This window comes from Bombyx mandarina, chromosome 03 (genome assembly GCF_030267445.1).
Source record: "Bombyx mandarina strain Sakado chromosome 03, ASM3026744v2".
In the NCBI taxonomy this organism is placed as follows: Eukaryota; Metazoa; Arthropoda; class Insecta; order Lepidoptera; family Bombycidae; genus Bombyx; species Bombyx mandarina.
The window spans coordinates 11,836,092-11,860,290 of record NC_143210.1 but is presented as its reverse complement, the minus strand read 5'-3'; the positions used below and the strand labels follow the sequence as shown (position 1 = coordinate 11,860,290).

The following is a 24,199-nucleotide window of genomic DNA, read 5'->3' as shown; positions in this document are numbered from 1 at the left end:
TCGATTTTTTTTATTATATACCTGTGCTGATAGCCTTGAGAGGTTATATCAGCTTCTCCTTGACTCGTAGGTGAGCTCACGAGACTCAAACCGGGTGTGTTACTAACACTGGTTCTAGCAAGAGCAGTGCTTCGCAGAATCTACCACCGGATCGGAAACGCGACCCACTGAGAAAATCCGGCCTGAAATTCAGTGGGCTGTGTCTATGGGTCAATTCAGTCGTCGAGCCCTTCGTCGCAAGCGACGGGTCTGACAAGGACGGTGACCGGTGCTTTTGGTATCTAAAAGCACCGTTAATGGATCGGGAGGATCCGTAATGACGTGTTTAGGGCGACGTCGACGGTTTACCATTAGTTCTACAGGATCGGGTATGTAATTCCCGGCGACCACGACAAATGGGAGTTGGAGCTCACTTTGTCGTCTTCATGTATTTTAGTTCCATTTAAAATCAGATGGATCGTGAACCTGTTTATGTATGCAATAAAAACATTCAATTATTTAGTAAGGATTCCTACAAAATTATGCAGTTACGGCACAGTTTGATACTCAAGATGCAAGTCTTCGTTTATGTAAATACCGATAAAACTCGACAATCAAAATGAAGATCCTCTCAATTTGATCAGATAATTTTACGAACAGAAACACAGAGATCGAAGCGTTTAAACAAACAAACAATACATAAAATTAGTCATTTATCGATTGTTTCAACGACCCATTTTAATTGTAAACAAATCGTATGAGTTAATATCTAAAATAGAACACACTAGAGCCGGTGACTATAGTTCAAACGAACGATTTTTATTAGCAGTGCTAGTATTAATGGAGGATATTTTTCGAGTTAGGGTCCTAAAAGCAAATAAATAAATTGTTTTTGGAGTCTATAGATGAATGAGTAGAGAATGTTGACCTTCTACTCTTCCTTGAGCCATTAATCGTTCCGACGATCTTTTTTTTTTATTGCTTAGATGGGTGGACGAGCTCACAGCCCACCTGGTGTTAAGTAGCTACTGGAGCCCATAGACATCTATGACGTAAATGCGCTATCCACCTTGAGATATAAGTTATAAGATCTCAGTATAGTTACAACGGCTGCCCCGCCCTTCAACCCGAAACGCATGACTGCTTCACGGCAGAAATAGGCGGGGTGGTGGTACCTACCCGTGCGGACTCACAAGAGGTTCTACCACCAGTCTAAATTCGATCTCAACCTAATTTCCTGCATCTTGTCGACGATATCATCTTCATTTCAGAAACTTTAATGTTAAATTAATTATGTATATATGTATGTATATTTTAATGGTGTTGGAGATGATTATGTGTGATTTGTCCTCGTTGTTTATTTATTTAATGTACTATGCATAATATAAAAACGACCGTTCTATCTTTCGCTACAAAAAATACTAGGACGGTAGTGCTTATTGGCGCAGATACATAACAGGGCGTATGGCGCAATTACACAAATACATATTTAACACGTTGACTGATATGTAGGTCTCGGGTACCCTACGCGGCGCACTGTAGTAATAATATCGATTTCTCTATTCGATCTTCTTATTAAGGCGCCCGAACATCTAGTAGATCCAAGGAAAGACGAATCCGAAGATACTAAGAATAAGTCTTTTTCTGAGAGACCTATGAGACTAAAACATATATTATTAACAAACAAAACAAGGCAAAGCTAGGCAATCCAGGCGCTTTTGACCGCGGTAAACCCCCTACCTCATCCGGGTTCTGACCTCGGAGGGCATCGGACGCTTGGGCGAAGAGTGCAGGGGAGTCGTTTAGTGGGTGGGCCCTAAAATTCCTTGGGCCCGCGGTCTGCTCCAAGCACCTTGCAGATCGTCAAGTCCCATTAAGTCTCACATACCCCGCGTACCCCCTAGGCGTGGGGACCTCGTAGGAGGTTGGCCCCGGTCCGAAAAAAAAATGCAATGCAGGCGCTTAGTAACAGAAATCGAGATAATTACTTCATTGCGCCGCGTAGGGCACTGGTGACCTACAGGGCCTATAACGTGATAAGCATTGCAGATTTGATTTTATTTCAGCTTATTATTTCTTTATCATTTTCGAATTCCAGTCATCTTTAAAGACGTGGTAGAAGATACTTATTTAGTTGGAATATTGGTAGGAACCAGAGAACTCGGTATGAAATTGGTACGGACAAAGTACAACGAACAGACTTATTACTATTGTAGTCACAATCGACTTTATAGTTTTTTGGGTATATACTTAGAGTAGCTGACCCGGCAGACTTCGTGTTACTTCAATCGATAAATAAAAGACAAAAGGAATCCGTCAGATGGGGGACACATCAAAGGATAAACAAAATTGTTATTTTTATTTAATTCCGAGAAATTTCATATATAAAAATACCTTTTAAAACTTCTCTGGACTTCCACAAATAATTTAAGACCAAAATTAGCCAAATCGGTCCAGCCATTCTCGAGTTTTGGCGAGACTAACGAACAGCAATTCATTTTTATAGATATAGATTATTGGTAAAAATAATATTTTGGAAAACTGAATTCTCGAATTGAAGTCACATCTCTAGTGCTACATCTGCAGTGTTTGATCATACGCCAAGATAAACATAACTGCGTTTGAATCTGTAAGACAAATACCAAAAGTAATGCACGCATTCACCTAACAACGTAATACTGTTTACCATAAGACTGTTTGATAATAAAGTTTAATGAACAAGCATGATTGAATATATTAATTTTTATTAATTTCGAAGCACAAACGTAACTGTGCAAGGCCATGTTTAGGTTTGAGGTGGTAGTCTGAAGGAAGGAAACAGGATATTTACAACTATTAACTGACATCTTTCTTCTTATTCTTCTTTGACTCCACTAGGTGGGGTCGGCACAGCGATTTTTTCTATTCCATTCTCCTTTATCACCCGTGATCCCAACACTCTCTCTCATATCGTCGTCGATATGAGAATATCGAAGTCGTCGTGGCCTAAAGGATAAGACGTCCGGTTTATTCGTATGTAGCGATGCACCGGTGTTCGAATCCCGCAGGCGGGTACCAATTTTTATAATTAATTACGTGCTTAACAAATGTTCACGATTGACTTCCACGGTGAAGGAATAACATCGTGTAATAAAAATCAAACCCACAAAATTATAAATTGCGTAATTACTGGTGGTAGGACCTCTTGTGAGTCCGCACGGGTAGGTACCACCTCCCTTCCTATTTCAGCCGTGAAGCAGTGATGCGTTTCGGTTTGAAGGGTGGGGCAGCCGTTGTAACTGTACTGAAACCTTAGAACTTATATCTCAAGGTGCGTGGCGCATTTACATTGTAGATGTCTATGGGCTCCAGTTACCACTTAACACCAGGTGGGCTGTGAGCTCGTCCACTCATCTAAGTAATAAATAAAAAAAAAACCTCATTCACACACTCCATCCATGTGTTCTTCGCTCGACCCTTTTACCTTGCACTACCATTTCTATACATCTCCTAGTAACATGCATCTCCTCTCTACGCCACACATGTCCATATCCTGCTCACCGACATCCATCTGACATCTTTATTTTTGTCAATCGAAGTATTCAATCGAAGAATTGTAGGTATACATATTTTTATTTGAGTGGTCGTATTACAAGTTATGTTGGTAAGCCTTATTAAAGGCTAATAAATATAATTTTAATGCTTATTGAAATTCCCTTTGCCTTGTAAAAAAAATTCACCAAAATAGGAAGATTTTTTTAACACGTTCCCAGCAGTATTTTCATTAATCAATTGAAATACTTTTATAAATTTAAAACATTTATCGGTTTTTTTTTATTGTCTTTAAATTGTATTATTTCCTAAGTTTACATTAACTCAATGCTTGATAGTTTTGGGAATCGCAAACGATTAAGGAGCACTACGCCCAACATTCAGTGTGTTGAGTGCAAGTTTCTTAACGCTCTCGATAGCGTAAAAGTAAACTCAATTTGTATGGAGTTAGAACGTTTACCTACGTTTGGCGTTAGAGTCGCTGTTCCAACTGGAGTTGACTTTTACACTATCGAAAACGTTAAAAAACTTGCACTAAGCACACAGAATGTCGACGAAAAACACTTTAACTGTAGAGTATCCGAAACGACGGCAAAAACCGAAGAAGATACTATTTTAAATGTCAGTGTGCGCAATTAAATTTCCGATAGCAATATTTTCTCTCACTAACCCTTACACCGCATCAGTGATCATGTTTAATATATGTCACCATTTATCGCTCATTCGTGCGATAAGCTGACAGTTTAGTGGCAGTTTCGTATCGAGTTTGATACCCGTAAAATTGAATTAACGCGTTCCGAACAAGCCCTAGTATGTTTTTTTTAGTATCGAACTAATAATTATTTTTTTATTGCTTAGATGGTTGGACGAGCTCACAGCCCACATGGTGTTAAGTGGTTACTGGAGCCCATAGCCATCTACGACGTAAATGCACCACCCACCTTGAGAGATAAATTCTAAGGTCTCAGTATAGTTACAACGGTTGCCCAACCCTTCAAACCGAAACGCATTACTGCTTCATGGCAGAAATAGGCGGGGCGGTGGTACCTACCCGTGCGGACTCCCAAGAGGTCCTACCACCAGTAATTAAAAATAAAAGCATAGTATTATAGTATCTGCGGCATTTTGTAATAATCGCAATGCAAGTATTGACTGGATTGTTATTTAACTCCTATTTAGCTCCTAAGAGATATAACTGGTCGCCTTAGGATGCCTTTTCAATTTGACCAGGGTTGAGAGGACTGGCTCCGTCAGAAGAGAATGGAATGTACAAATCGCTGTTTTTTTTTTAAATTCAAATTTCTTGTTATGATAAAGTGTACGTAATGTGAATCCATAGGATCAATGAAAAGATGGATGAGTTATTTTGAAATATCATATGCCCGGAACGGAACTAAACGCTAGACAGTGTATGACCGAAAACACATCGTGCCGAGACTGAATAAAGTGATGTAAGGGCAGAAAGATGACTGATTACCGAATCCATAACGTGTATCTGTTTCGTTGGTCTATAACATTGTTTTCTCTGAGTAGAATTGTCAGGTTACTTGATTATTTCAAGTTAGCCTAGGTTTTATTTGAATGTTTGAAATTTTCTATGAGCGTTCATATCCTTATTTTGCTACGGCCTATTATCATCGATAGTCCAAGGTCTACTGCTAGGCGTAGGTTTCACTCTTGCCGGATCTTCTCAGTGGGTCGCGATTCCGATCCGGTGGTAGATTCTTGCAGTGCTTCACCTGCTTTACCTAGGGGTAGTGTCAAAATATTCTCTCAGGTTGAAGCCGTGAGCTCACTTACCGGACTGAGCTTAGCTGGAATATCCCCTTAGGCTACCAGGGAACAGGTAGGAAAAAAATAATTGGCCTCGTGTTGCGTTAAGATAATTAAGCGTGGAGTGTATTTTGTGTATGAAATATTTATTGAACCTTCATATTACAATTTAAATTTAATGTAAGAGAAATATAAAATTGATGCTTTTGGCGATTGAATTTGAAAGAGAATTGGTTTCATGGCGGACGTCGCACGCTGAAATATTGAAGTTCAGAAATTAAACATACTCCCTAGTTGAAGTATCTTCAATAATTAATGGGAAGTGGGCAGATAATTTTGAAAGTTCGACGAATGACACCTCGTCGTGTGTAGATATGTCTGCAACTATTCCAATACTGTCGCTACCACTGTACTTTTAAATTTCCATCAGTGAGCTCGATCTTCCACTTTCCTCATTCGTTTCTTACCGGCCACCTTTCACAATCACACGGCAACCTTGGCGTTGAGTGTTTACCGGAATCTATAGACATTATGACGTAATTGCCGCTATCCAGTTTGAGACTTTTTACCGGTGGTTGGACCTCTTGTGAGTCCGCGCGGATAGGTACCACCACCCTGCCTATATCTGCCGTGAAGCAGTAATGCGTTTCGGTTTGAAGGGTGGGGCAGCCATTGTAACTATACTTGAGACCTTAGAACTTATATTTCAAGGTGGGTGGCGCATTTACGTTATAGATATCTATGGGCTCCGGTAACTATTTAACACCAGGTGGGCTGTGAGTTCATCCACCCTTCTAAGGAATAAAAAAAATGGCATGAGGCTCAGGTTCCAATTTTACTGTACAACAGCTGTTCCGTGTTTCAGACTGGATTGGCTCGCGGCAAAAACAAGCAGAGCCGGCAGCGTTACGGTAGCAACACGTGCGGGTTTAAGTAAACCACGCCTTAATATCGCAGTGACGTAACGCAGCTTTACAGCTTTTAAGGTTTTTGTTTTTGTCACACGAATTCGTTATTTCACGGTGAAAATCGTTCGTGAAAACGTCCTTAATACTTTTATATCATCAGTCACGTTTCACGATGTTTGTCCGGGATGAACCCTGAAACTAATCATACGAATCTAATGGTTTTTTGTTCAAAATGTCTATTTTGGATCAACTTGAGGGATGTTATATATATTTTTTTTAATTTCAATTGATAATATTTTTTATTTATTTATCGCTAAATATTTATTTATATGATAAAGGGCTAGTTAAGTTAAGTTCCTAATATGGCGGTGTAAGTTGACTTATTGACATGATGCTAAAGTGTAGTTTTGTTTATAAAGATTAGGGCCTGTGTTTATAGAGAGTGACGACCGTCTGGTGTAGTGGTAAGTAACATGGTCACTACACAAGGGGGTCGCGGGTTCGAATCCCGCCAAGGGGAGATATTTTTATGATACATATAAATGTCTTTTCCAGGGTTATGGATGTATATTAAAATATTAAATATATGTATGTGTATAATAAAAATCTTACATTTATTTCCGTTATCTGGTACCTGTAACACAAGTTCTTTACTTATCACGGGACCAGTTAACGTGGCGTGATTGTTAGTAAATATTTATTTATTTATTATTTTATTTATTATGTTTGACAGCGTAGTGTGATGCATATGTATAGTTTTATTGATATTTCATAAATTATAATATATCGAATACGTATTTTTTTTTTTTTTTTTGTTAGGAGGAAATCACCGGACTTCCGCCCTCCCCTGGGGATGGAGGGCGGGGCATGTCAGAGTCGAACTGACTAAAACCTCCTGTCGCTCAACAACCAACGTCCAAACCTCGCATGAGACAGAACTCATGAAGAGGCAGAGGGGGGAAAGTGAAGCGTTTAGTGCGGAGCACATCTCTCCCATCACCCTCCCCCTCGGGACGCCGGACCGGCGGTCGTCGGCGCCACGACAACCAGCCCTCTCGGTCGGCAGGCTATCCGAAGCCCGCCTAGATGGCGCCGGTTAGAGTGAGCTATCCTACGGAATACCCCGCTGGACCAGAACAAGCGTGAGTCGAGGATAGCCGGCCTTCCATCACCCGGATGCTCTTGCGTAAAACGCGTGCAGAGCAGCTTGCACGTCGTCTTCTTAGGCCCCCGTCGCCGGTCCCCAGACCGACATGTGATGGGGACCCGAAACACTTAGAGGGCCAGGGCTTGGGCGAGATCCGCCTCCCTGGCCCTCGCTCGACGGCGGCGGGATTGTGCGTCTCTCACACGCCCCGCCGCCTCCTTCTGCGAGATGGTGCACTGGCAGAAATCGAGCATCGCCTTCCACGACTCGTCGTCGCCGAGCATCGATGCCACGACACTCGGCAACGACAAGTCGTTTCCTGTTTTTGCGACGAGGACACGGCGCCACCCCTCCCATGCGGGGCAGGCAACGAGCGTGTGCTCCGCCGTGTCCAAGTCGCAACCACAATGGTGGCACTCTGCCGTCGGCTCGGCTCCGATCCGGAGCAGGAACTCACCGAAGCAACCATGCCCAGTGAGCACCTGCGTGAGCCGGAAAGTGAGGCGTCCTCTGTCACGATTCACCCAATCCACAAGGACCGGGCGAATCGCCTCGACGGTCCTACGACCGGCCGAAGGATCAGCCAGCCGTCTGGACCATGACTCCAGCACGGACCGCCAAGATTGGGCCCTCCGCGCTCTGACCACACTGGGGCTGGGACGCGCCACGCCCCGGGCACGAAGGTCAGCCCGCCACTGATAGTCAGCAGCGAGCGCCTCCGCTTCCAGAATCCAAGGCGGCGTCCCAGCCAGTACACACGCCGCCTCAAAGGAGATGGTGCGATAACCACGGATGACCCTGACCGCGATGGGCGTTGCGGCCGTTGCAGCAGCTTCGCCACCCCCGCGGGCAGGGACTGGCCCCACACAGGTGCCCCGTATAGGGCCATTGATCGCACCACCCCCGTATAGAGACGGCGCGTCACCTGGTCAGGCCCCCCGACGTTGGGCAGAAGCCGGCTTAACGCGCCGGCCACCCCCAACAAACGAGGGACCAGGTTCTGAAAGTGAGCACGGAAGGTCCAACGACTGTCCAGGATGAGGCCGAGGTACTTCAACTGCACCCCGACCCCGATACGGACGCCTCCAACCACGATATGGGCATCGACAGGTGGCACTCTCCGGGGCCTGTGGAACCACATGGTCTCGGATTTACTGAGCGCCACGTCGAGGCCCAATCTCCTAATTTTGCCGACGACATGCGCCACCCCAGCGGTAGCAAGACGGGCAGACTCAGCAAAACTCCCCCCCCGGGCCACGACTAACGTGTCGTCTGCGTAACAGATTATGCTCAGGCCCGGGAGGAGGGCACCCCTTAGCACCCAGTCATACCCGATGTTCCACAAAAGAGGGCCGAGCACCGACCCCTGTGGAACACCGCGCATGACCGGGAACCGGTGCAGGATCCCACCGTGTCCGGTACACGTGACCGATCTGTCCTCCAAGTAGGAACCCACCAGCCGGCGGAGGTAGGGAGGCACTCCATGTCGTTCCAGCGCCCCCCCTATCACGGACCAGGGCAGGGTGTTAAACGCATTGGCGATGTCGAGCGACACCGCCAAAGCCACCCCACCCCTGGAGACGGCCTCCTCCGAGAGGGCCCGCACGCGAAGGATCGCGTCTACTGTTGAGCGGCTCTCTCGGAAGCCATACTGCTCCGCCGACAGATCGGGTCCCACCCTGACCAGATGCTGAATGATGCGGGCCGCCAGAATGCGTTCCAGCAGCTTGCCCACCTCATCCAGCAACACGATGGGACGGTACCCAGCGGCAGTATCCGCCGGGCGCCCTTCCTTTCTCAACAGCACGAGTCTGCCCGTCCTCCACGATGAAGGAAACCGTCCCGACTCGAGGCAGGATATATCGAATACCTAAGGGTCGTTTTGAAACTTGGGAAGGTCGTAAAATTTAATCGTCGCTTGTAGGGTTTCATTTCAAAGTTCCCTTTTAATAATTCTGAGAATGATTCATATTTTACTGAAAATCGATTCTCTCAAGTTTGCACGTATTACTTTGTATTTGAATAATTGTTCCAATGGCTTCAGATATGATTTATATTGTACTTTGTTTTTGATAGCAACTGTGTTTTGGTAGAAAATTGCTTATCATAAGAACTGGTAATAAATAGTATGAGCATTTGATGATTTTGACAGGCTTAGCTAAATATTCTAGCTAGACACTAGCTATTTTAGTCTTAGCTAGATATTGTCTTCGATAAAATGATAACATCTCAGCTATCTGAAGTTCTGTGGTCAGTCACAAAAGAGGTACTATAAGTATTAATATAGTACTATCAACTTAGGACGTGCTTTGTGGCCGATATATTTACGATTTTGTACGCATTTATCAGTATGGAATCCTCTAAAATATACCTGTGTATCTAAAACCCTTACTTAATGAGATTATCTTGTCTGGGCTGACCACAGTGAAATATTGTGTTCCTATTTGAAGCTCAGATGATCTAATGAAATTCTAACTTTAATTTGATATAAATTAGGGTGAAAATCGGGCGGACTATGAATTTGGTTACAAACACGAAACTCCAATACACAAGTCACTAATAATAACACACAAAGATTTGAAACTTTTATCCTGTTGTGTTCTGAACTCAAATAGCCCGCGGGAGCATACCGTGTTGATAGCAAAAGTTTTGTGCTTAACTTTTTGCCACCGATACATTGCTGTGTTATATAAAAGTACTTTGTAGTAATTTGAAAAGAAAAGATAATACAATCACAACGTAATATAGGCATGCAGAGACATCTGCAACGTAAATGCGCCACCCACCTTGAGATACAAGTTCTAAGGTCTCAGTATCAACGGCTGCCCCACCCTTCAAACCGAAACGCATTACTGCGAAACGCATTACTGTGAAATTCTAATAATAGTTTTAAGCGACATTTCATTTAATACGCGATATTTATCTTTGTAATTAAAGGTTCATTTTATTTGGTACTAGCTGACCCGGCAGACTTCGTAGTGCCTCAATCGATAATTATAACACCTAAACTTTTGTATAAAATAAACTTAAAACAAACAAAAGGAATTCGTCCGACGGGGGACACATCAAAGAGAAAACAAAATTGTTATTTTTATTTAATTCCGAGCATTTTCATAGTTATCTACCTTTTAAACTTTCTCTAGACTTCCACAAATAATTCAAGACCAAAATTAGCCAAATCGGTCCAGCAGTTCTCGAGTTTTAGCGAGACTAACGAACAACAATTCATTTTTATATATATAGATAGATATAGATTAGCGCGTCAACAATCCGATGTTTTTAATTTAACTTCAATTAAGTTTACCCCATTCAAATAGCTGAAGAGGTTTTTTTTGTATTTTAGTTGAGTAGACTAGCTCACAGCCCACTTGGTGTTAAGTGGTTACTGGAGCCCATAGACATCTACAACGGCTGCCCCACCCTTCAAGCCGAAACGCAGTGTTTTGCAGTGCAGCAGCAAGTGTTTTGTTATGATATTTTTTCCAAAATTTTAAACTTTAAATGGCTCTGCGGTAATTTTTAGAAATGCTGCTTAAACCAAATGGCATTTCAATCCTTGATATATATTTCATATCACTTCATGCGCTTCGAATATATTACGATTTCAGTGGTCACGAACTACTGATTAAGCCAGTAATTGGGAGCACAATTTTCAAATCATCGATTTCAGTTACGTAATTGGGTATCAGTATACTGTTCATTGAAATTGAAAATTCAATGAGCACAAGTCAATTGAAAATGGATTTTTTGTAAAGTTACGAAGCTGAATTTTGTAATTAAAATCAGTAATGACCTCAGAGAGAAACATCGATGGATGCGGGCTCTCGGCCAATTCGTCATTTACGATGTGATATCATTAGCTGTATTTAATGAAGTCAATTTATATTGTTGTTGTCAAATTGAAAACTCTCAATTAAAAGCATGACAGATTTTCAATTATAAGAGCATCGTCGATTCATAAGGTTTTATGTCTTACTAGAGGTCCCGCAGTAGTCGAAATTCGACTATAATTAATTGGAATTGTAAGTTTGTACACTATTATGATTGTATTTTATACTTCTATAATCCCAAATTTCGTCAAGGCTACACTATAAAAAAATATTAATAAAGACAAACAATATTTAATCTATTCTCAATTTGACAACAGACGTCAAGAACAAAAGTTTGACAATAAATAGTATGCATGCGTGTGTGCGTCAAATATATGGTAAGTAGTGTGTGTAATATTTTCTTTATATATCAATAAAGAAAATATAAATGTATCTTTTATGCATTATTTAAAAAAAAATATTAACATTGTGCACTTCTTCTCGATATTCTCTATAAGTGTGCAAAATTTCATACTCCTCCGTCCGCGCAATTTTCGTAAAAAGGGATACAAAGTTTTTGCTTCACGTATTAATATATAGATTATATTTAATTTTGTCCGTGAGTCTTTTATGATTGAAGGTTTACTGGTGGCCCGGAGGCCTTTCCAGTTTCACAAGGACGGGTGAGCGAGCAAGGGCTCAGCCAGAAGGGGCGGGACTGCGAGTCGTGATTTTTTTTTTGGTTTGACGGAATACCTACATTCGTTGTGTATTTTGGACATTTAACTAAATAACTGGATTAAAAAAAAAACTTAAGATTTTTTGATGATCCTCACAGCGTAATACTAAATGTACCACAACAGATGTTGTCACAAAAATAATTATAACTCCACCTTCTAACTTATTTTGGGTTAGATGTTTTAAAGGCTCAAAAGTTTCTCTAGTTACCTGAATGGTGGTAGGACCTCTTATGAGTCCGTACGGGTAGGTACCACCACCCCGCCTATTTCTGCCGTGAAGCAGTAATGCGTTTCAGCTTGAAGGGTGGGGCAGCCGTTGTAACTATACTGAGATCTTAGAACTTATATCTCAAGGTGGGTGGCGCATTTACGTTGTAGATAGATATCTATGGGCTCCAGTAACCACTTAACATCAGGTGGGCTGTGAGCTCGTCCACCCAATTAGCAATAAAAAAAAGAATCAGTACTTTTGTTAAGATAAAGTTTAATTCGTTGAAAATTCTTCGCCGTCAAAACTCTGAATTTGTTCTCGAACATTGTTCTCAAAATTTCGTTTGTAACGTTTACAATTTCTATTATTTTAAATGTTTTCTCATTATTTATTGTTATATTCGCTGTTGGCTTAGACCTACCCAATCCTACCTACCTAATCTTGGGTAGCCTAAGGAGCTATTATTCCAACTACGCACGGTTGGGTGGGTGAGCTCAGGGGACTTAACTTAAGAGAACTTGCTACCACTAGCCCTAATCAAGAGTAGTGCTTCGTTGAATCTACCACCGGATCGAAATCGCAAGAAATCGATGTTTTTCATACAATTTTACCAGGTTCTCCGTCTAAAAATTGCAGTAGACAATTTTGTGTAATAACTCATATGCTACCTATGCGTTGATATGATTTTGATAGAAATTTTTCCTGGAGTTCCACTAACGATTGTAACAAGTTTCATAATAATTGGATCAATAGTTTTGGAACGTACCTATATAGAGACAAGCAAGACTTATTTTTATATACATCTATTTATATCGAAGTTATACAAATATAAATTATAGAGTTTGGAGAGATTATTGGATGAACAAATAAGAACTTTTTAGAAAAAAAAACGAAAGAAAACTTTTTGATGAATAAGAAACTCGTTGAGAAATATTATATACGTGAAGTATTGAAAGTCTGGTTTGTTATTTGCTCTCTGTTTTAGCGGGAAAATTTCAATCAGGATATGCATATGTCAAACACCTTAATTCGTAAATACATTGTTTTAGATGTAGGTAAGTGTATAATATCAATATATGAACAAAAAGGAGTAAACGACCAGTAGAACTAGATTATGCAAGTTATACAAAAATTACGATTTTATATTGAACTTAAATAGGCGGGCGAATCTTGTTGAATGACGTCACAGGACACCTGCGCGTTCGGGAATTTCCGATCGCGCCCGATGACACCCGAATGCGATTTGTGTCTAAATGTTGCACGCTCCAAAAGAGTGAAACATACTTAAATAACGTTACACTAGAAACATTTTTACCTGTTGCATGTAGTTTCCTCAGCGGATCTACGATGGCGAAGTATCTGTCAGCTGACAGCGCTGTCAGGGTGAAAACTGACACTCCGATGCTGACGTCTTTGGCGGCTTCCGACACTTGGCACACAGTCCTACCCCAAGGCCAGGATTCCACGGTGTACACGATCGAAGTAAAGGGGACGCAGGTGATGATGACTAGCAGATCAGCCAAGGCCAGTGATAGAATGTAGCTGTAAAGAATGATTGATAGGTACACGCACACGTCCATTGTATTTTTCATGTACATAGCGAAATGTTACCGTGTCAACTGTGAGGGATTTGTCCGAAAAAATCTGAATTAATTCAATTAGTTATTCATTGAAGAGAAATAATATTATTATACTTTGCAGAGTACATTTCTCAGTGAGTATCCCCTAAGGCGTGTCATCTCGGACGGACAAATCCGCTTATTAAAAATGTTCATGGAATATAAAGATCTCAAACAAGCTGAGCAATTTTTCAAAGGATATTCAGGCTACTTGTTTCGAAGCTATACTTTTAGTATTTTTATTACTAGCGGCGACGAGATAGAGATCACAGTTGGCATTGCATTCTTTAGCTTTGTATTATATTCATTTGATATAATTTATTGCTCATGAGTTGCCAAGCGTAATAAAATTCTGGCAGCGTGTCGGATCTTTAGACTAATTGCTCATTAAGAACATTAATTAGCTAATTCAGTTTTCTCATTGATTTTTTTAGTTTTATTGAGTTCGTGGCGAGTTTTTTGTTACCGTTCTTATATGTTTTTTCTTCCTACCTATTTGCTGGTAGCCTAAGGTGATATTCCAGTTTCGCGCGGCAGGTAGGTAAGCTTGCGGGTTCAACCTGAGAAAATTTGCTATCACTAGCCCTAGCAAGAGCAGTGCTTCGCAGAATCTATCACATTACGTCAACTATCGATTTCATGTTTCCCATTTTTGTATAAAATTTTATTGCATGTTTTAAAACTCGGTTTATTCCCATTAGATACTCAATTGAGGTGATCGGGCATATTATAAGTGATTTGAAAACGATGAGAAATTGGGGGATTTCTAATCAGGATTGGAAGATAAATGCTGTTTTTTTTTTGTGTAGAAATATTATTTTAAGAACCAGCAAGTTTGGTACTGAATTATTGTTATAATCGACTTATTCTAACTCGCATCGCGTGCTCTAGAATCATGAACATCAACATAACGTAAAAGATACGTGTGTAATAATCATGCTTTGGGCAAAAGTTTCCGGTAGTGTTGCTATAATTCGACCTAGACAGGAAACTCGTTTTTTACCCAAATTACTTGCCTACTTGCCTTGCCTTGTATTCTACCTAAAATTATGTTTACCATCAGTAAAGCCTAGTAGATCTAGTCGCAAACCCAGCCAGATGGTCTTGTTTTGTCATTTACACCAAAAAAGGTTTATAAGCAGTTTACTTACGTATTTGGAACGTTTCTCATGGCCTTGTGCCTAACGAAGACCGCTACTAGGGTACCGTTTCCTACAACACCGATCACGAAGATGAGAGCGAAAAGTATTGGCACGATGTAGGTCTCCGGCCTCTCGTAGTAGGGCTGGTAGATCTCCGTGCTGTTATCATTAGTTTCGTTCGTTTCTTGCATCATGAAGGATACCTGTAAATGAAGACATATCTTGTATCATATATTGTTCAAGCGGTAGGCATCGGCTTGGCTCTGCCCCTGGAATTGCTGAAGTCCATGGGCGACGGTAACCACTCACCATCAGGTGGGCCGTATGCTCGTCTGCCTAGAAGGGCAATAAAAAAACAGTATTTATGACAGACAGCCTAATGTTTTCTAGGCGATTGTAAAGCCCGTAAATTTATCTCAAATTTGTACTGAGAGCAATCACCACAAAGAAGTGCTGATCCGATTGCCTTGTGCCTTTAGTTTCTAGTAATAGTATATTCGTGAAAGGTGATTCTTGAAAGGAATTTTTTTATTGCATAGTTGGGTGGACGAGCTAACGACCCATCTGATTTTAAGTGGTTACTGGAGCCCATAGACATCTACAACGTAAATGCGCCACGCACCTTGAGATATAAGTTCCAAGGTTTCAGTACAGTTACAACGGCTGCCCCACCCTTCAAACCGAAACGCATTACTGCTTCACGGCTGAAATAGGAAGGGAGGTGGTACCTACCCGTGCGGACTCACAAGACGTTCTATCACCAGTAATTACATAAATTATAATTTTGCGGGTTTGATTTTTATTACACGATGTTATTCATTCACCCTGGAAGTCAATCGTGAACATTTGGTAAGTACGTATTTCATTAGAAAAATTGGTATTTGCCAGCGGGATTCGAAAACCGGTGTATCGCTAATGCACCAGACGTCTTATCCTTTAGGCCACGACGAATTACAATACGTTATGCTTTTATTAATCATGAAATTTATAAATGCGGGTTTGATGAAAGTGACTTGTAAACACATGTTAAGTTCGCATTAGAAATATTGGTACCTGCTTGCGGAATTCGAACACCGCTGTAATATGATTCATTTGATACGTCTATATTGGGTTTTTAATTGTTTACTTCATAACGTCCTTAAAACTTTAACTAAGAATCGATCATTAACTCCTCGAAATGTTCGCCACACGGAAGTTATCCATAAAATACGTAGACAAATTAGTCGTAACATTTTTATTTTCATCCGATATAAATTCACTCTGAATAATTATTGCGGACTAGCTGACCCGGCAGACTTCGTAGTGCCTCAATCGATAAATAAAACTTAAAACAAACTAAAGGAATCGATCCGACGCGGCGACGGGGACACATCAAAGGAAAAACAAAATTGTTATTCGAGTATTTTCATATTTATCTACCTTTCAAACCTTCTCTGGACTTCCACAAATAATTTCAGATCAAAATTAGCCAAATCGGTTCAGCCGTTCTCGAGTTTTAGCGAGACTAACGAACAGCGATTCATTTTTATATATAGTTATTACTCAGGCGCTAAATAAGCGTAATCTTGAAACGAGAACTTCCTTTCTCCTGAAATATAATAATTTTATTTACTTATTTATTCCAAACGACGCGGCGACGTTTCGTATAATGACGACGAGAATGAGTTTCTCGTTGACTTGTTTCTCGTATTCGCGAAAATGATCTTAAGTAAAATTGCGGAGTTCCGCTACATTTTCGGTTCGTTATATTCGGTAGTTAGACTGTAGAAATGAGTACAGGTATTAATTATACGAAACAAAGTTGAACGGAAGCGGGGCTTGGTGCAAACGAAAATTTTGTCTTTTCTTGAAAATTATTTTGAAACTCTTTTGAAAACTTTTTTGAAAATGTTGTTTGCATAATCCACCTATATACTGTCCGTTTTCAATTCCTTTTGATTTTTCTTTGGAAGTTACATATCGAGAGGCGAAAGAGGCGAATTTCCTTGCAACTTTACAGAAGAGCCACTTTCTTACTGGTGGTAGGACCTCTTGTGAGTCCGCGCGGGTGGGTACCACCGCCCTGCCTATTTCTGCCGTGAAGCAGTAATGCGTTTCGGTATGAAGGGTGGGGCAGCCGTTGTAACTATACTTGAGACTCTAGAACTTATATCTCAAGGTGGGTGGCGCATTTACGTCGTAAATGTCTATGGGTTCCAGTAACCACTTAACACCAGGTGGGCTGTGAGCTCGTCCACTCATCTAGCAATAAAAAAAAGCCATTTAAAGTTTAAAATTTGAAATAAAATATCATAATAAAAAAACCTTTTTCAGCTATTTCAGTAGAGTAATCTTAATTAAAATGCAATTAAAACATCGAACTGTTGACGCTAATAACGAATAAAACGCACCTTTGATTACAAAGAAAGTATTAAGCGAAATGGCGCTTAAACCAAATAGCTTTTCACCTCTCGATATAATGTATGAGATTCGATTGTTTTAATCCTAATTTAAAAAATAAAGTTTGATTAAAACATATGTATTAACGACGGTGTCTCTAGATGCATCGTGGATATTAGGGACTTTTTATTTATTGCTTCAATGCCTGAAGTTGATGTTATCCGAGTCCATAGACATTATAACGTGATATGTGCAAATGCAGCTAACTACCTATATTTTTAGATATGATATAACTACTCCGTAAGATACTCCTTATATCATCAGCTACCTATCAGCGAAAGTCTCGTCAGAATCGGTCTAGCCGTCCCAGAGATTAGCCGGAACAAACAGACGGACAAAAAATTGTAAAAAAAAATTATTTTGGTGTATGTACCGTATTATAAATTCATATGCATGTAATAAAAAGCGGTTATTTAAATATTACAAACAGACTACACTGTAATTTTATTTATATGTATTCATAGTATACAGTTACGATTGACGTTTATTCCTGTGGTATTATTAACTAGAAGCTACGAATAAAACGAACTCATTTATCTTAAGGATCAATAAGACGCCTTTTTCTCCGTTCTGATACCCTTGATAAACCAGAGAAACGAGGGAGTGCCACGTGATTCTCATCTTAAATTCAAATAGCTGATTTTAATAAAATCCTGAAGCGTTTTGGACGTCCTTTACGATCCTTAGCAAATGGCTTATGAAATGCTTATCGAATCTGTTGATTTACGCTGTGAATAAACAGGATTTATTTTTTATTTTTTATTGCTTAGATGGGTGGACGAGCTCACAGCCCACCTGGTGTTAAGTGGTTACTGGAGCCCATAGACATCTACAACGTAAATGCGTCACCCACCTCGAGATTAAGTTCTAAGGTCTCAGTATAGTTACAACGGCTACCCCACCCTTCGAACCGAAACGCATTACTGCTTCACGGCGGAAGTAGGCGGGGTGGTGGTACCTACCCGTGCCGACTCCCAAGAGGTCCTACCACCAGTGATTACGCAAATATATACATTAATATTTTATACATTTAATTGCATTAGTTTGGCTTGGTTTTTGGATTTCTTATGTAGGTACATCGCAATGAGTACGAGATTGAAAATACTATTTTATTGTGTACTAGCGACCCGCTCTCGTTTCGCTTCGGAAACATTAAATTTTATTATTGATGGCTGAGTCCCGCGATGTTACCCGCGATTATTGTCGTACCGCGCGGGCGACGCCGCGGGGCGAAGCTAGTCTAAAAAAGGTATCCTAAGTTACTTTTTATATCATCAACAGCTACCTTTTTTTTTTTGGGTATCGAATCCCTGTCTTTACGGATACCCTGCCGACGGGGGTCGGACCGGGTTATGTCGGACTCCGCGCCTCCAGTGGATAAAGAGGGAGAGGTCGCAAGGCAAGGTCCGCGCCCTCCCCCAATTAGTCACAGGAGACTTTAGAAAGGCGCGCTGGGCTAAGTTCGGCTCTCGCCAAACTCACCCAGCTTAACGACTACCGACTAAGCCCCAACGAACTTCTCCACTCCGGCTGGGCGGGGACCCAGGTATCGCTATGTGCGCGATCAATGAAAGTACCGTCAAAATCGGTCCAGCCGTTCCAGAAATTAGCCGAAATAAACAGACAGACAGACAGACAGTGACAAAAATTGTAAAAAATGTTATTTTGGTGTATGTCCCGTATATACAAGGTGGGCCAAAAGAAGTCATCCGATGTTGTTTGGCTCTCTTTTTTTTTCTAAATCAAAAAACTTCGATTCTGTTCTTTGATTATCTTTATTTGAACCTTTAGAATTTTATTGGTCAAGTCGAGAAGATGATATCGGCCAAATGGACGCCGTCACAATTGATTGCATTACGGGTTCGTTTTGTGGCATTTTTCATCACTTCGGCAAGAACTTCGGGCGAGAGATTCTCGCACTCGTCTCGAATGTTGTTCTTGAGGGTCTCGAGCTTGTTCACGTAAGCCCGGGACTTCAAAAAACCCCACAAAAAAAGTCTGGAACGGTTAAATCGGGCGATCTTGCGGGCATTGTTGATGATGTCTGTTAGCGATGATAAATAACTATTCAGGTCGTTTACTCGTCTGTCTACAAGGCAAATAATTTAAAAATCTACAACAGTTTTTGCTGACAGAATAATTCGGAATGCAGATTCATAAAATTAGTTAATCTTGTGGTTGGATGGGAGCCGGATTTAATTAGTATGACTGTTATAATTATTTTCATTGCAAAGAAATTACGCATTTCGGGTTACTAGGTTCGTTAGTGAACTATTTAAATTTGAGTGTCTCAAAAGTGTCTCAAAGAGATCTAATCCAATTTCCGATTACCGTTTAACATTAGGACTGGTTCGTTGGCCTATCAACATTCAAAAATATACTAATGTGTTCATCTTCATTGTGTGCTTAAATTTTTTACTGCATATTCGTCATTATAGGTATTCTCAAGGTGGGTGGCGCATTTACATTATAGATGTCTATGGGGTCCAGTAATCATTTAATACCAGGTGGGCTGTGAGCTCGTCCACCCAGAAGAGCAATAAAAAATAATGAAAATAATTCTGAGGAAAATCTTCGAAATTCTTTAAGCGTCCGTTTACGTCCGTCGTAATAAATGAATCACAATAGAAGTATCGTCCGGAGCCGTTTGGCCTCAGACACTGAAATGTTTACATATTCATCAAACGATGATTGATTGACGAATATTATTACGGTGCGGTGCGGCGTTTTATCAGTGACTGGCCACACTCTAAATTTAGGGTTGCCTGTGTAATATTTGAGATCCTGTGTTCGTCGATTCAATTATTTTTTTTGGAACGAAGTTCCTTATTGTACGATGCGGAGGGGTACCCTAACCGAGAAAAAACGTCCGTAACGTAAGATTTTTTATGTATAGTCTTAGTATGATGGCTATACAGTGTCTAATGTATAGTCTACGTGATAACGGTTGTTATTATTATTCATATAAATAGCTGTTTCTTTGTATATTGTTATTATATATTTTTTTTAAATCATTGTGAATAAAATAAAGTTCATATCTTTGTAAAGTATTTTATTGCCCTTGTTGACAGACGAACATACGGCCCATCTGATGGTGAGTGGTTACTGTTGCCCATGGCCTTCAGTAATGCCGGGGGCCGAGCCAAGCCGCTGCCTACCGCTTAATACTCTCCACAAGCCTCGTTTGAAGAAGGACGCCACTTTATATACGCCAGTTCAAAAAATACAGATGGATGGATGGATTTCATTTACCAGACGTATTCAAGTTCATAAGGGCGAGCAAGAATGACTATCAAAAAAGTATTCGTATCGCTATCGAGATTTTTTTTTATAGGATCTAAAAAGCGCCTACTGTCCGTAAAAATATGAATGAATGAACGAATTAATGAATGAATGAATAAATTTACTTAGGTACTTTAATTTCGCGATCGAATCGTCACGTTCTCGAAACTCGAAACTTATACTCATAAGTATCACTCACGAAAATAGTTTTACTAAACGGTAACGTAATTCTCGAAGGCTGGCTATCGAGTACTACCGTCTAATGCAATTTACATTACGAATTCGATAGATTTTCGTGCTTGACGTACTGAATACTCCGCCGGCTCCCAAATAAGCCACAGAACCGAGAAGAAGAACAGGTAGCTCTTTTTACGACGCTTAGCGCATGATTAGCTTGACCGGTAACTACATAATATGTATTTATGTATCTTTTGACGTGACCGAATCGATAGACTTGATTTTCATAAACTAAAAAAACGTCTGGTTAATTTGAAAATTTACACATGTGTCAAAGATCGATCATAATACAATTTTTTTTTTAATGGTATTTTGGTAGTCCGCACGGGTAGGTATCACTACGCGACCTATTGCGTTTCGGTTTGAAGGGTGGGGCAGTCGTTGTACTGTTAAAGCTGAGACCTTACAACTCATGCCTCGACGTGGGTGGCGGCATTTACGTTGTAGATGTCTATGGGCTCCGGTTACTATTTAACATGAGGTGGGCCGTGAGCTCGTCCAACTATACAAGCTACAAAAAAAACCTTAACCTCTCAAATGGCTGTTCTAATTAGATGAAAACAATCTAATTGTAATTATATATTAAAGCGTGTTATTCTTTAGTTTAGTTTAACTAGCGACATATATATACATACTAGCGACCCGCCCTCGCTTCGCTTCGGAAACATTAAAAAAACACAAATGAAACAAAAAAAAAAAAAATTTAAAAAAAAATTAAAAAAGTTGCCTATGTTCATCAGGGACAATGTCGGCTTCTAATGGAAAAAGAATTTTTCAAATCGGTCCAGTAGTTTCGGAGCCTATTCGAAACAAACAAACAAACAAATCTTTCCTCTTTATAATATTAGTATAGATAAATATTTATAAATATCTAAGAAGAGAAGAAGTCTTCTTCATAGATTCCACATAACTTAACCGCAGATTATTCTAAAAGCGGTTAAGAAGAGGTTATTTAAATGACTCGGGACAACATTCCTATTTAAATATTGTTTGTGATAATAATTCTCTTTAACTCTCAACCTTATTTTGGAGACACTTAAGAGGTTTTAAGTTAATTAACATTTCAAACAATGATGAAATTGTAAATTTCGTATTTCCATTCGCTTTATATTATTATATATCGACGCTTGAAAGGCAAACATGACTAAGCGACAATAACTACTTTGTACATTAATGATAGGCAATAACCATATTCGATGCGCAAAAAAATATATTTCTAGGTCTATTAAAATAATTTCAATCCTACAGCTACTAGCTAGATTCTACTACAGCTAGATTCGTTAAAATAAATTTTATTTTCAGGTATTTCAACTTTAAATTAGTCTACTGTAAAGTTCACGCATTGTCGCTTAGTCATGTTTGTCTTTCAAGCGTCGATATGTATTTGTTTTATGTGTATGCTTTATGTATATTGATTAACCAAGAGGTAGTTTTGCTTTAAGTTGTTAAAGTTCTTTTATTTTACAATTGTAGTAGATTCACATATAAGTATGCGTTTTTAACAAGCTTTTAATAGCTTTACAGTTATCAAATTAATTTCAGGATATCCCATTTACTCGAAAATTTGCATTCTTATCAAGGACACAACAACACACAATAATTTTATTGTTTTGTCCTATCGTATAACTATTCTGAATTATTTAATCTAATTCTTAGGTCGTATGCCTATATTTTAATTTTAAAAAATCCAATTTCGTTAATTAAATTCGTTGCTACCAGTAATATTTGGTAAACTCAACCTGCCATTTGTATGGCCACTATACCATGCCCTAACTATTCCATTGTAAGCGGTGTCATAAAAATGTGAATGCCGGCTATCTTGAGACGTGATGTTCTAGTTTCAATTGTGAAGCGACTGTCAGCAAAAGAGAAGGATAAAGCTTGATGGCACGCCAAAAGACAATTAACATTGAAAAACGGTCAATAGGCAAGTTTAATTGTATAATAAGTTGGCCTTCCAAACCGCGATTTTTTAATCTAAAGAAATTTTGAAAATAGATACAACGTGTGTGATTGGGGGTAGGTGGGACAAATATTTAAAAAATTCAGTGTTCTTAAAAAATATATGATAATATGTAACCGTAATTCATATAATGCTTTACCACCATCATTGTAAGAAAACAATAGGGATACACAATTTTTTATAGAAAAAATAACATTCAATTAAAACAGTCAACGTGCCAACCCTGTCGTTTAATGTAAAAGAACGATCAGGATGAATCGCGAGCAATGAATATTTGTAAACCGATTCGTACAAAAGTTAGTTATGAATGCGATGTAGCACGGGCTGATGAAAGTTTTGGAAACCTTTCAAAACTAATACACGTATATCAATATACGATATATTTAAAAGTATTATATTAAAAATTTCGACGTCCCCAACTCATTAATATTGCGTAGCTTAGGATGGTATTTACACCAAAATATACTTATGACTATGTACACTCATGTCTTGTAAGCTATCTTTAAAAACATTACCGGCGGTAGGGCTTATTGGAAGTCCGCACGGGTAGGTACAACTGTCCTTACGCGAATAATCTCGCGTTACAGCTCGAAGAAAGGGACAGCAAATATCCCCTTATAGAATTACATAGGCAATTGAGAATTCGACCTCAAGTTGGGTGGGTCACGTTATCTATCTACTCTACGAGCTCTAGTAAAAACACTTCAGATTCTCGATGAAGGAATAACATCGCCTGCACTGTTCCAATATATTGTTTCAGTCGTGGAGCATGACTTTGAAGTGTGGAACAGCCGAAATTGAAATTTCGGCCCCGTAGAGGTCACATAGTGAATTCCGTGACACATTTTGAGACATAATATCGAATTGCGTTGTCTAAGGGCTGCCTGCAATTGCGTTGTTATAAAAGCGGAATTATACTTAACGGCGTCGTTATAGTCCCTGACAGGGGGGGCACGGAACGGGCCACAGGGCGAACCCGGGCATCAAATTGGAATTTGGTTAGGATAGTGTTACCTACCCCTGCGGGCATGCAATACGTATTACTAACAGCAAAAAAGTATAATTTTTAAATGTTGAATCATCAAGTCGCATTTTTGCAATTTGCGACGGAAAGTCAATAAAAGCGGGTGAAAAATGTTGAAAAATGACTTCCGTAAGATTAGCTGGATCCCTGAGCGCCCGAGGCGGAGATCTCAAAAAAAAAAGCTCACTTTCCGCGTTAAAGATAAAGCACTCACTCAATAACTTTTCCGCTATATTACTTCTCTTTAACGTAGTTTCGAAAGATTCGAATTGTTACTTCTGAATTTATTCATGAGCTTTCTAAATTTCAGTTTGGAATTTTTTACGTTACTAAAGAATTTCCCGTGTGATATTAATAGCATTTAGTGTCACTTTATTACGAATATTTATACCGAA

General features: G+C 39.9%; 1 protein-coding gene across 1 annotated transcript in view; it reads right to left on the bottom strand.

The window, feature by feature from the left end:
- Nucleotides 1-24,199, bottom strand: part of NGR-A15 (neuropeptide receptor A15) — a 128,719-nt gene that overhangs the window by 20,130 nt on the left and 84,390 nt on the right. Inside the window, exons 2-3 of the mRNA XM_089737684.1 lie at nt 14,869-15,062; nt 13,414-13,640 (exon numbers count right to left, since the gene is read on the bottom strand). Coding sequence (XP_089593810.1) covers nt 13,414-13,640; nt 14,869-15,053 — 412 coding nt within the window. The 5' untranslated portion in view covers nt 15,054-15,062. The remainder of the gene's footprint in view (nt 1-13,413; nt 13,641-14,868; nt 15,063-24,199) is intronic.